This window comes from Nestor notabilis, unplaced genomic scaffold (assembly GCF_000696875.1).
Source record: "Nestor notabilis isolate BGI_N333 unplaced genomic scaffold, ASM69687v1 scaffold1916, whole genome shotgun sequence".
NCBI lineage: Eukaryota > Metazoa > Chordata > Aves > Psittaciformes > Psittacidae > Nestor > Nestor notabilis.
Window position 1 is genome coordinate 17,164 of NW_009934038.1, and position 13,586 is coordinate 30,749.

At 48.8% G+C, this 13,586-nt stretch overlaps 2 protein-coding genes across 2 annotated transcripts in view; both read left to right on the plus strand.

Moving 5' to 3' along the window:
• PPL (periplakin) overlaps nucleotides 1-3,234 on the plus strand; it is a gene marked incomplete at its 5' end in the record, with an annotated part of 10,523 nt that extends 7,289 nt beyond the window's left edge. Inside the window, 5 exons of the mRNA XM_010017131.1 lie at nucleotides 281-378; nucleotides 676-833; nucleotides 1,795-1,973; nucleotides 2,077-2,215; nucleotides 3,037-3,234. Coding sequence (XP_010015433.1) covers nucleotides 281-378; nucleotides 676-833; nucleotides 1,795-1,973; nucleotides 2,077-2,215; nucleotides 3,037-3,234 — 772 coding nt within the window. The remainder of the gene's footprint in view (nucleotides 1-280; nucleotides 379-675; nucleotides 834-1,794; nucleotides 1,974-2,076; nucleotides 2,216-3,036) is intronic.
• A 655-nt stretch (nucleotides 3,235-3,889) lies between these two features.
• LOC104407762 (periplakin-like) lies at nucleotides 3,890-9,423 on the plus strand. The gene is made up of 6 exons (XM_010017133.1): nucleotides 3,890-4,039; nucleotides 4,331-4,414; nucleotides 5,396-5,512; nucleotides 6,155-6,247; nucleotides 6,739-8,193; nucleotides 8,296-9,423. Exons 1-6 carry the CDS (start codon nucleotides 3,890-3,892, stop codon nucleotides 9,421-9,423), a joined length of 3,027 nt encoding a protein of 1,008 aa, XP_010015435.1.
• Nucleotides 9,424-13,586: the final 4,163 nt, after the last annotated feature.

Below are 13,586 nucleotides of genomic sequence, written 5' to 3' on the forward strand. Positions count from 1 at the left end.
GGGGGGAGCTGCCCATGCCTCCCTCAGCAGGCCGATGGCTGCCTTTGCTGCCTGTCCCCTGCTCTCAGCCCTCTGGTGACCACACTGCTCTACCCTTTTGCCAATACAGGGTGAAGGTGCCTCTACCCACCTTGCTTCATGGCTGCCTTGAGAGGGGGCAGGTTCCCCAAGCCCCTCTAGGGCTGCATCTCCTTCCTGGAGGAGCACTGGGATGAGCACTAGGGCTACGGAGGGGACAGGGGCCTGACTGATCTCGTGTCCGTGCTGTCCTGTTATGCAGAATCGCCAATCACTACGTGAGCATGAAGGAGAAGACAGCCAACTGCAAGAACATCCTCCAGCAGCGATATGAGGGGTTGAAGGCAGACAGCATTGGAGGTGGGGCTCTGGAAGAGCAGCCTGCAGCTTGCCCCTTCCCAGGCACATGAAGGCTGCTGTAGCCTTGAAATTAGGTGGTGGTCTATCTCAGAGGGATGTCATTGGGAGCTTTCCATCTCCTAAGGGTTCTGGGGACAACAGTGTTGGGCTGGGTGCAGGGGCAGAGCAGCCAGGCTGCGGCTGCAGCAGGCAGGGCTCAGGGAGAGGAGGCAGCTGTGGGTTTTGCACTCACCAGTGGGATTGAGCCTAGGCCCAGCTTCCAACCATCTTGAGCCTGTTCCCCTCGCTATTATCCAGATGCTGCATCGGTTCGGGGACGTCAGCTTCTGGCAGGACTGGAGAAGGTGAACAGCGACCTGGACAAGCAGGAGAAAGCCATAACAGCAAACCTCCGTCCACCGCTGGAGCAGAGTCGGGCTGTGCAGGACAGCACCGAGCGTTCCAAGGACCTCAAGGTATGGGGCTGTGGCAGCATATGGACGGTACTGTACATGGACCATGCTCCTCCGAGGGGGTCTGCAGCGTGGTCCTCACTATACTGCATGCTGGAAGTACTCCCTGAGCCCAGGAACACACAGGGGTGGAGTGATGCTTACAGCTGCTGCCTCTTCCAGTGGAGATGGGGAGCAGCCCTTTGAGCAGCCTCATAAGCCATAAACCTTTGCCCTAGTCCTGGCCCACCTCGGTCACAGAAAGGTTGAATGGGAAGAAGGTGATGGCTGCAGAGTGCAGGCACTGAGGGAGAGAGGGGAGCCCTTGAGTTTTGATCCTGCTCATATCCCCTATCCCATGCCCTGTTCCTTTGTCTCAGCAAGCAGGGCTTTGCCACCACCATCACCAGCTCAGGAAGGGGCAGAAAAACACCTATGGTCCAGGGCACGGTTTCTCCCTGTGAACCTGCTCTGCTAGGCTCCAGTCCTGGTATATCCCAATCCTTTCCTCTCTTTCAGACCCCTAATTAGGCCAGGCTCCATGCCACAAACCTCCCTTGGTTTAGGAGGAAGTTCAGGTCCTGGTTACATCACCTGCCAAGGGCTGTGTAAAAATCCAGGTGCCACCACAAGTGAAAGCAAATTGCTCCAACTGCCTGCAGCGCATTGATGTTTAGGCCAGAATTCATCCGTCAGGCTGCAGAGCCCAGTGATCCAGATGAGTCCAGCACATTTCTAACAGAGCTGGAGCTGCTGGGAACCACTCCCCAAGCAGTTTCCTTGCTAAGGGCTAGCTAGACTGCCCAGAACTCAAGAGAAAAATCAACAGAAAATAGCCAAAATAGTATTTTTCCAGCCCTACAGGGCTGAAAGACACCTACCATCAAACAAGCCCTCAGCCCTGACCTCTCTTCTCACTCTGGCAAGCCAAGGGTAGACACAAGGCCCTCGTTCAGTTGCTATAGAGGCTTTATTCCTACTGCAGAACATCACCAATGAGGTTCGTCGCATTGAACCCGAGAAAACGAGGAAGATCCAGGAGTGTGAGGTCTTCATTGAATCCGTGCCCAACACCGGCAGTGCCACCTTGGTAAAGAACAAGGTGGAGAACACCAACAAGAAGTACGACCGCGTGGTCCAGCTGCTCAGCGCTGCCCAAGAGAAGTAAGTCATGCCTTAAATCATGGCTTGAGCCTAGCATAACATAGGATCCTGCAGGAGGTAGGTGCTGATGTGCATAAACACCTTTCATTTTTTGTCCATTCAGAGTTGAGGTGGCCACGCACCTTGAGAGGAGTCTCCAACAAGGCCGGGATCTGTTGTCTACCTACGAGAACCAACTGGTCACAGATGACACGGTACCAGAGGACTTGCGGGTGGTAGACCGTAAGAAAGAAGAGCTGCTGGTGAGTCTTTTCTCCAGAGATCTTTCTGCCCTACTGACATGCTCCACATACAAAACCACTTTGCAAGAGCTGGAGCAACTACTGCTCAAGTCACAAGCTCAAATCAGTTGGTAAAGGGATGTCTCATCCCAGCTGGAGATGAAACCTCACGTTAACTGCAGTAATCTCACCTACTTTAAACACAAACCATTCACAGCCCCAAACCAGAAATCAAATGCCAGTTGAATACTTGTGATCTGACAAAAGGACTAATGGAGAAATGAAGTCTGAGAAAATAGTCTGGGAAAAGCTACACAGCAGCCTGACACTTGAAAAGCTGGTCATAGCAAGGCTTCAAGAACACTTACCACTAGGAAAATCTATCAGCCAAAATGGGCAATCCTTCTGCTGTAGAAAGGCCAAGAACTGGTTAGGCCAGAGCTTTCTGACCTTCTTCAACTTTTCCACCAAGTCCCCAGGTTCAGAGCAGCATGCAAAACTTCCACAGCTCCTTCTGGAGTCATTGCACTGGCAGGAACAGGGTTTAAGGCTTGCATAAGGAGGACTAAATATATTTTGCACATAGCATGCTTGCTTTTAAAGGTTAGCAGGTGGAGAAGGGAGCAAGAGCTAGCTTTTCACCCTATCAGGTTTATCAAATGGCTCTGCTTACAGTGCAGGCCCCTAACTTGCTTCTCCCCAGCTCATAGCACTACTGCAGCTCAGCTTTCCTCAGCATCCTCTGCAGCTCCAGTGCAGTTGCTATAGTTGCAGGGGAACAGTGACAGAAGACTGGCATGTGTGCAGCCCTGGAAAACCCCTCTCTCCTGCTTTTTCCACAGGCCATGAGCACCGAGCTCCAGTCCAAAAGGTTCCTGCTCAATGAAGCAGAGCAGAACTTGCTAAGGACAAAGACTTGCTCCAACACCCTGGCCAGCAAGTTCCAGGAGCACTGCCCTGATATTGAACGTCAGGAAGCCGAGCTCTACAAACTCAACCAGCGCTTCAACAACCTCAGCAAGCAGATCGACCACAGGTAGGACTCCGGGACAGGATCTAGCCAGGGCTGGACCAACCTGGATAGCCAGAATATTTACAGCGGAGTTGGAACTACACTGAATGTGGAATGCCACTGGGCATGTAGTGATAAGACAAGGGGAAATGGTTTTGAACTGAAAGAGTATAGATTTAGATTAGACATTAGGCAGAAGTTCTTCCCTGTGAGGGTGCTGAGGCACTGGCACAGGGTGCCCAGAGAAGCTGTGACTGCCCCATCCCTGGCAGTGTTCAAGGCCAGGTTGGACACAGGGGCTTGGAGCAACCTGCTCTAGTGGAAGGTGTCCCTGCCCATGGCAGGGGGTTGGAACTGGATGAGCTTTAAGGTCCTTCTAACCTAAACCAATCTGGGATTCTGTGAATCTGGAAGAGGCATAACACTATCAGGGGAATGAGAAGTTGCAGAAGGGCTTCCAGGGAAGTCTAAGGAGGAACAGAGGTTTCTGGCATGCTGGGTCAATCTGGGCAGGCTGTAGGAGTAAATGCTCTTGCAAGAGAGATGAGGATTTTGGCAAAGGAACAACTCTGGCTCAGATCTGTGTCTTTTAGGGAGCAGGGGAAGTGGGGATGGGTTAGGAGGTGCTAGCAGGAGACAAGGGAGATGTGACAGTGCTGAAGCTGAGCTGATTTCCCTGCAGAATGCAGACCCTGCAGAAAGCAGAAAGCGCCTATTCCAACTACCGCAGCAACTATGACAAAGTCAACCAGTTCCTGTGCAACATCCCCAACTATGAGCCGCAGGAGACTGACAACATCCAGCAAGTGGAGATCAAGCTAAAGAACCAAGCGGTAATTCTGTCTGAGAGCACTCCGGGACCTCCACAGGGAGAGGAGGAACAACACTAAAAGATAAGGAATAGGACTGAGATAGCTCCTGAACATCAAATAGAAAACTATAAATAGTTACTTGCTTTACCTGCTTTTATGCTATAAGGTCCCACTGTCCTACCTTCCACGTAGCAGGGCAGCTCGAGAAGGCTGTCATTCTCAGGGTTGTAATTTTACTGGCAACCCTCAAAAAGGCTCAAGAATGTGTTTGGATTTTGTGTTCCCTCTGACCTGTGTCTCTGTGCATGCCAGGCGCTCCTCAGTGACATTGCGAGCAAAGAACAGGAGGTGCAGAAGGTCTCTGCCACAGCTCAACAGTACCAGCAGGCAGTGAAGGTAAGGACTGTGAGTCTGCTGTTGGGAGAACTAACATAGAAGCACAGAATAGTTTGGATTGGAAGGGACCTTTAAAGGCCATCTAGTCCAACCGCACTGCAACTAGAGCAGGTTGCTCCAAGCCCTGTCCAACCTGCCCTTGAAAACTGCCAGGGATGGGGCAGCCACAGCTTCTCTGGGCACCCTGTGCCAGCACCTCAGCACTCTCATCGTAAAAAATTTCTTCCTTATATCTAGTCTGAATCTCCACTATTTTAGTTTAAAACCTTTAGTTTATAATCATCCCTTGTCCTATTGCTAAAGCCCTGCCAAAAAGTCTGTCCCCAGCTTTCTTCTAAGCTCCCTCTAGGTACTGAAAGGCCACAATAAGGTCTCCCTGGAGCCTTCTTTTCTCCAGGCTCAAAAACCCCAGCTCTCTCAGCCTGTCCTCGTAAGAGGTGTTCATCCCTCTGATCGTTTTTATGGCCTCCTCCAGACCCACTCTGACAGGTCCCGATCTTTCTTCTACGGGGAACCACAGAGCTGGAACAGGACTGCAGATGGGGTCTCCATCAGAGTACAGGGGGAGAATCACCTACATCCTGCAGAGAGCTCCATAAAGAAAGCCTAGTGCTCTTGCTCAGTCAACTGATAAGCTAAACCCAGGTTGTATCTACTCCAACATTGACATCATGTGGCCATTAGCATGACAACAGGCTATTTATTGTCTGGCAAAGGAGGGTTTCCACTTCAAACCCAGCATTGGTAAGAGGTAAATCCAAAGTCAGCACACACTGCAGCTGCACTGTTATTGTCACTCAGCAGTACCCAACCCAAACTCCTGGGAAGTTCTGCCACCGGTGGTCTGGGTCCCATCAACCTCAGCAACTCACCTAGAACACAGCTCCAGGGAAGAAGTCATTAAAGCCAGGGTCTAGGAGGGATCTGTGCATGATGGGGACCTGGTAATCTCACTTTCTGCCTGGGAATTTCTTCCCACAGGACTATGAGTTGGAAGCTGAGAAGCTACGGTCCATCCTGGACCTGGAGAATGGCCGCAATGGGTATATGAGCAAGAAGCCCAGACTCCAGTCTCCAGCTGCGAAAGTGAAAGAGGAGGTAAAGAAGGGGTTGCCCACAGAGAGCTAAAGCAGTTGACAGCTTATGGGACCAGTGGGGATTTTGCAGGCATTTCTAGTTACTGTCAGTGACTTTGGTCCTGAAGGGACTGTAGAGAAGGCAGAGAGTCAGGGGAGGAAGGGATTTTTCATCATTCTGAACCCATCCATTTTCTAGGTTGGACTGGCCAGAATAAGAAAGGGAAGACACTGGATGTAGCACTTTCTGATAGGGCAAAAGGGGGAGAAAAGCCAAAACCTGAAAGTTTTTGTCCCTCCAGACTTTCAGAGTGAGATTTCACCACCAAACACCATGCTAGATAGGAACACAGTGAGAGCAGGCCACAAGCTACTTATTTATGCAGGATCTGTTACCTGCCTTAAACTCATCCTGCCTATTGAGGCAGGTGGAAGTGTCCACCTGGTTCTTCCTCAGCTGCATCTTTCTGCATATCTTGAGTAAGAAACATACAGTACAAGTGTGCATGTGGCTGAGAATCACTCTTCCTCCCCCAAAGCAGATAGAAGGTTTGTAGAAGAGCACCCCGGGTTACTTCTTAAGGGCCTGTTGCTTCTATCCAGCAAGTCTTGCCCAAGCCCCCCTGGTTCCACCACCTCTTTTCAATGCATTTTTGATCCACAGGAAGCTGTTCTGGCAGCCAAGTTCACCGAAGTAAATGCTGTGAACAAACAGAGGCTGCAGAACCTGGAGTTTGCTCAGAGCCTTCTGCGGCAGGTAAGTGATCACCAGGAGTACCATGATACTGAAAGGAGGCATGGAAATAATACACACATGTGCCTTTGTGTTACATATTGAACTGGAAACAAATGCAGTGTTTCATAGCCCCCAGTCATTAAGCAGCACACACTTAAATCAGATAGACATCCCCTCTGTGTTTCCCAGCCCCACCTCCCACTCACCCCAGGAAGCTCTGCATCATTTTTAACACTTTTGCTAAACCCACGCACCATTAGTGTCCCTTGTGGCTAAAAGCTTTGTTCTGACAGCAGTGGGCATTGCAAAAGCAGTTCCCATGCTGGGAATCCACAGATCTGTTCAAAAGCAGCCTGTTTGCATATACCCCCTGGTCAGCATTGGCAGCAGACAACCTCCATCAAGCAAGCTCAACATCCTCCTGTCATTTTGTCACAGGAGGCACTGAAAATGAGCACCAAGAGTATGATGGTTTGGTAGTTGTTGACTACACATTCTTTTCTCAACAACAGCAACCAGAGGTTCAAGTGACAGAAGACTTTGTCCAGAGCAAAAAATCCCTAAGGCCTGTGGAAGAAGTCTGGAAGTTGAAAAAAGAACTTGAAGATGAGACGCAGCGTCGGCAGCAGCTAGAAGCAGAGATCAAAGCCATTCAGAGCAACATTGTCCACCTGCAAAACCAGAAGCCCCAAGAAACTATTGTTAAGAAAGAACTGCTGAAGAAAGTGCCTGACCCTCAGCTGGAGGAGAGCTTCCACAAACTGCAGCAAAACCTGGCCGAAGAGCAGCGCAAGAACCAGGTCCTCCAGGATGAGCTGGAGGCTCTTAAAATCAGGCTGCGTGTTCTGGAGCACGAGAAGAGGGAGGGAGGGCAGGAGTATATAGTGAAAGAGGTACTGCGTATTGAACAAGACAAGGCTCAAGCTGATGAAATCCTGAAGCTCAAAGAAGAATTGGAAGAGCTCAGGAGGCAAGAAGGAACTAGAGAGAACGAAGTCATCCTTTTACGCCAACAAATTGCTGTGCTGTCCAGCAAGAAGAACAAAGAGCAGGAGAAGGTAACAGAGAAGGAGGTGCTGAAGCTGCAGAACGATCCCCAGCTGGAGATGGAATTCCGGATGTTGCAAGAGAACAAGCAGAGGGAGAGCGCCCTTCGGCAGAAGCACGAGGAAGAGCTCAGCTTCCTCCAGGACAAGCTCAAACGTCTTGAGAAGGAACGGGCCATTGCCGAGGGCAAAATCACTGTCAAAGAGGTGCTGAAGGTGGAGAAAGACTTGGCCATCGAGAGAGAGGTGAATGAGCTCCGGCGCCAGTACGAAGATGAGAAGTCCAAGAGTCGTTCCAACAAGAGGGAGAAGGCTGAGCTGCTCAGGAAGATCCAGCTGCTGGAGGAAGAGAACTCCAAGGTGGTCGTCCAGGAGAAAGTGCGTGAGATTGTGCGTCCAGATCCCAAGGCTGAAAATGAAGTTGCCAACCTTCGTTTGGAGCTGGTAGAACAGGAGAGGAAATACCGAGGTGGTGACGAACAGCTGAAGAGCTGCCAGAACGAGTTGGCTGCTCTGAGGAACAAAGGGCCACTGGTAGAAGTCAAGGAAGTCATTAAGGAGGTCATTAAGTACAAGAATGATCCAGAAACTGAAAAGGAACTACAGCGACTCCGTGAGGAAATCATCGAGAGGACAGGAGCAATTGAAAGAGCTGACCTTGAAATCTACCAGCTGAAACAAGAGATACAAGCTTTGAAAGACACCAAACCTCAAGTGCAGATGAAAGAAGTTGTTCAAGAAATTCTGCAGTTTCGGGAAGACCCCAAGACTAGAGAGGAGGTCGAGTCCCTGAGAGTGCAACTAGCAGATGAACAGATGAAACACATTGACCTGGAGAGGGAGCGCCTTCTTCAAGAAGAGAAAGTAAGACAGAAAGAGGAAGAACTCTCCCAGGTGAAAGAGAAAGTGGTCCAGCAGGAAGTAGTGAAATATGAGCAAGATCCCGCCTTGAAAGCTGAAGTCAACTCCTTCTCTCAGAGTATTGAGAGTGAGCTGAAGCAGATTGACGGCCTCCGCGAGGAGCTCCGCAAGCTGCAGAGGAGACGGTCGGAGCTGGAGCGTCAGCTCGAAGAACTTGAAAAGGAGAGACAGGCCCGCAGAGAGGCCGAGCTGGAGGTGCAGAGACTGAGAATTAGGCTGAATGAGCTGGAAGAACAAGAGAGGGAGACAACAGAACGAGTAACTGTGAAACAAAAAGTGATCCTTCAGCAAGATCCCCAGCAAGAGAAGGAGCATTCCCTCCTCAAGCTGGAGCTAGAAGAAGAGAAGCACCGGAGACAAGTCCTGCAAACTGAACTAGAAGCCCTGAGAAAGAAGCTCCTTTCTTTGGAGAAGATGGAGGTCAAAGAGAAAGTGGTCTTTTCAGAGAGCGTCCAAGTGGACAAAGGAGACACTGAGTATGAAATTCAAAAGCTGAAGAGCAATCTGGAGGAAGAAAGTAGGCGTAAGAGGGAGCTAGATGCAGATATTAATTGCCTCGAAACCAGGCTGTCTGAGGTGGAGTTCAACAACTCCAAGTCGTCAAAGGAGCTAGATTTACTAAGGGAGGAGAACCACAAACTCCACCTTGAGAAACAGAACCTGCTGATGGAAACCAGGAGACTGCAGTCAGAGATTGAACTCACAGCAACAGAAGCTCAGGATTTGAGAAACATGACTCATGTGGACAGTGGAATAAACCTGGACTCCAGATTCCAAGCTTTGGAAAGAGAGTTAGACGATCTGAAGCAGTTATCCAGAGAAAAAGATGCAGAGATTGAGCAACTCCAAAATCGCCTCAAGACAGTGGCTATCAAGAGGGAACAAAGAGAGAACCACCTGAGGCGCTCCATTGTGGTCATTGACCCCGATACAGGAAAAGAAATGTCTCCAGAGGAGGCTCATGTGTTTGGCCTCATTGAGTGGAGCCTGTTTGTCAAACTGAAGAGCCAAGAATGTGACTGGGAAGAGATCTCAATAAAGGGTCCCAATGGGGAATCGTCTGTGATCCTTGACAGGAAGTCTGGTAGAGAGTTCTCAATTGAGGATGCCCTGAAAAGCGGAAGGCTAACCACGGCTCAGTACAACAGTTACCTCAACAAGGAGATGTCGATCCAGGAGTTGGCAGTCTTGGTGTCAGGAAGTAACTACACAGCGCTCCCTCCACTTTAGAAACTTTCCTGAAGAGCAGCTGGTCAGAGCTGCACCACTTGTTACCTACCAGATCACTGCAAATCCTTGCCCTCCTTTGCGTCTTCCAAAATGCTAGAGCCTCTGCCCCAGCCATGCTACGAAGCCACACTGCTTGCTGTCATACACTGCAGAAAAGCATCACCAGCAGTAGAGAACATGTTTATCAGGACAACAGCAAAACCTTCTACCCCTCTTCATCCCTTCTTACTCACTAAACCTAACAAAACCCAAGACAAAAGCCTCAGGACTGTGAAGTACCTGAAGTCCAAAAACTCGGTAGAACCTGCAGTTTCCTCAATGTAGTCGCATAAAAAGCTGTACACAGCAGTCATTAGAGAGACTGAAGGCCAAAACGACTCTGAGGTGACCAGCAGGAGCTGGTCCCATCAGCTGCATGTTGGTAAGCCAGACGGTTCCATCATGCACAACTCACGATGAACGATGGGATCATTTTCTGAGAACACCAGCTCTGTAAAAACAAAGGTGTGCTACACATCTCAGTTCAGTGTCACCATGCAAACACCTAAACACCATCATCTTGTTCACCTACGTGCCTATGCTGCTGGGGAAGAGTGAAGCAGATGTACTTTGACGGTGTCAGCTGTAGATCCAGGAGGAGCAATCACAGACCAGAGAGGTCAACAAAAAGTACGTGAAGAGGTGGCAGTACTGCCCAACACAAGAGGGTCATGTAAAGCAAGCAGCTGTACCCAAATGCAGAGTGCCTTCGGAACAGTTCGCTCACCTCACGGTTCAAAGCTGTTTGTGCTGGTATTTTACTGGTTGGAGTTACACGCAGCTACATGTTTCATTTACTCGTGTAAGGGAATGGGAAATAGAGGGGAATTCTATTTATAGTACAAAATAAAAAGGCAGTGATTCCAATCAGAAGTTGGGTTTTCTTTCTTGGTTACACAGACTCCTCATCTTTGGCTTTACAAGAAGACGCCACTTCAGAGTCAAAGTTAAAAACTGAGACTGTTCATTTTAGCTGTTGGCTCTTTTCCAAGAGGGAAACTGCTGGAGCAGCATTAAAGCTGGGACTAATAAGCATTAGATGGGAGTGAAGTGCACTCAGAAATGGGACCTGCAGCTGCAGGAAAACAGCAAATCACACAGGGTTGGTACCAGGGGCTTCCACATCTAGAGCACATTCTTTTCCCCAAAATTTCAGCTAATAACCAAACCCCAGTAAACTGATAAGGACTGGACTGTGACAGGACAAATGGGAATGGCTTTAACCTGCCAGAAGGGAGAGTGAGATGAGCTCTTAGGCAGAAGCTCTTCCCTGTGAGGGTGCTGAGGCGCTGGCACAGGGTGCCCAGAGAAGCTGTGGCTGCCCCATCCCTGGCAGTGTTCAAGGCCAGGTTGGACGGGGCTTGGGGCAACCTGGTCTAGTGGAAGGTGTCCCTGCCTGTGGCAGGGTGTTGGAACTGCATCAGCTTTAGAGGTCTTTTCCAACCCAAACCACTCTGTGATTCTATGAAATTCTACTGTCACCAAAAGCAGCTGTAAGCATTCACTGCACATCCACTAGGCTCTGGAGATTAACACCATTATTTTACCTTCATGAATCAAAGTGTCCTGCAGGATCACACCATTGCTGCAAGGGCTGAACCTCATGTGTGCTTTCCAGCAGATGTCAACTTCAAGCACCAGCAGGAGCACATTGTACAAGAATATGTAATTCTACCACAACCATTGCTAGAAACAGAGCTGTAGTTTACCTACTACGTAAGAGGCTTTACTTAAAACAGCAAATAATTCATTAATCAAGAAACAGATGATCAAGAGACAATCATCCAAGCTGAAATTCTTAAAACCAAAATAATGAAACTAGAGGTAAGGAGATGGGGAAAAAAAGCATTTTGGAAACTTTGAAACAATTTATTCAGTTGTTCTGTACAAGATGAACAGTTTGCATACCACCCCCACCATCTTCAGCAAGACAGTCCCAACACACTAAAAAATACCATAGTAACCTGCAGCTCTTACACCAAAAGGAGCTGCTGTCTGAAGCACATGCCACGGAGCGTTGCAAGTTGCCTCTCAAGGCAGAGATGCCAGAATCCTGGCTCCCATTCACTGCCGGGCCTCTGCACAGTTCTGCCTTGCCATGACTCTGCTCCATCCCATTCACTCATTAATTATAGCATGTAAAGAAAAAATATCCCACAGAAATTCCACCAAAGAAACATTTCCCTGAGGCAAGAGGCTTCGCTAAATTCCTAGAAGGAGGGCATTCTGCTCCGGCCACGCACACGGTGCTTCCCAGCAGAAGCAGTCAAGTGAAAGCAAAGAGGGAGTAGAACCAGTACCAGTACCTCAAGTCACTCGCTGAGGGTCCCTATCCTGCAGGTATCCAAGCACTCTGTCAGCTACCAGGGAAGTTGAAGGTGCAAAGTACCTCTCAGGATCAGGCCTTCAACGGGAACCATGCGACATCCACTGCTCAGAGTCCATCAATAACTGCTGTGCTTCATTTTAAATCTAGTTCTGTCTTTGGCTCTTTTGCTACAACCTAGGTATTTTCTGTAAACAAATTTTAAATCATCTGAGCTGCTTATTCTATTTAAATACAAACAATGCACTGATCTTGGGAAATTATCTATCAGCTCAAACTGAAAACAGTCAAAACCAGGGAAAACTAAAGTAAAGATTTGCTGGTATACTCTGGGTTAGCATCCTTCCCAAAGCTCCCAAAGGAAGGCTGCAAGCTTTTGCTTGAAATACCAGTGAAGTCCATGTGGATCAGCGCTACTACTGCACGATTCAGATGTGGCTAGGGGGGGCAGGGGGAGGAGGCTGAGCAAAGGCATACTGGGGGAAGAGCAGAAAAATCAAACCCCACAGAGCTCCGCTGGATCCACAGCCTGCCCTTAGCAATGCACTGATTGAAAGGGTGCTCAGGAGAAGTATTTAGGTCTGAAAGTTAAAATTTCACAAGACAAGACACCCCCCAATTCTAGAAGGTTCCATTCCTGCAGCTGCAACAAGCACGTGATCCTAGTGCAGAAGTCATCAAGGAGAGCAGTGTTATTCTCTGGAATTCATCTGACTAGTAGTGACCTTGGTTAATCTAAATCATTCCCTCTGCCCACCAAAGAGATCCTAACTGGCGACCCTAGGAAAGAATGGCTTTAGGGGAGGGTCTGGAACCCACCTGCACGTCCTCAACTACAAACTGGTGTTCTTGCTGGGTTTGGTGCTGTGTTCACAGGCACCAGGACACCACTGGAGTCCAGACAGTGCAGGTTTTTGTTTTTTTCTTTTTTGATGTGCAACCATAAAAAGCTCTATTAAATAAACAGAATACATTTTAAATACAGAATGATTAAAAAAGGGTTAAGGAGCACACAAAATAGGGTTGAAATGTGTGTCGCTAGTCCATTCTTGCTCCACCATAAAAGGCACTGGAATTATATCTTCCTATACATGTGACATGCTGAGAAGTGTCCCAATCAATCCAATGCATTCAATGGTAATGAGGATAAAACTGAGCAGGAAAAAAGCATCCCTTTGGAGGAAAAAAAATCCAAAACCCGAAAGAAGTAGAATTCCCAAAGTCAATGACTGCATCTGAAAATGTCTCTCTAAAGAGTCTTCCTTCTCCTCCAGAGGGGAACATCAGGTGGTTCATTAGATTCACCACACAGGAAACGTTAAGTCCTCCAATGAACTGTAGCAGTGTTTTATAGTACAATTGAACAGTTCTCAAATGTCTTCAGAAAGCACTGGCAGTGCTAGAATTATCCAAGTAAATCCAAAGCAGAAGAAAGAAGCACCTTCCATACCCTCCACTGGGAGACCAAGGAGGTAACTGGACTTGGAGGTACTTGGCAGATACAGACAGAGGTGGGCAAGAATCCCCTGCAAGAAGCTAAGCCACCCATGTCTCCCTGCGAGTTCCAGCTCCTGCCAGTGCCAGGGAATGCGTGAAGGGCAGCAGCGATAAAACAGTGCTACAAAATGCATCTCTCATTAGGGCATGGCTCAAGGCAGCCCTTGTGTGGGGCTTAGCTCTGAGCGCCTCCGAGCCAACACACCAATGAGCAACTCATTGTGGTTCAGTCTCCAGTTGTCATGAGGGAAAAAAGAAAGAAAGAAAGGAAAAAACCTCAAAGACACAGCTGGTATCCAAA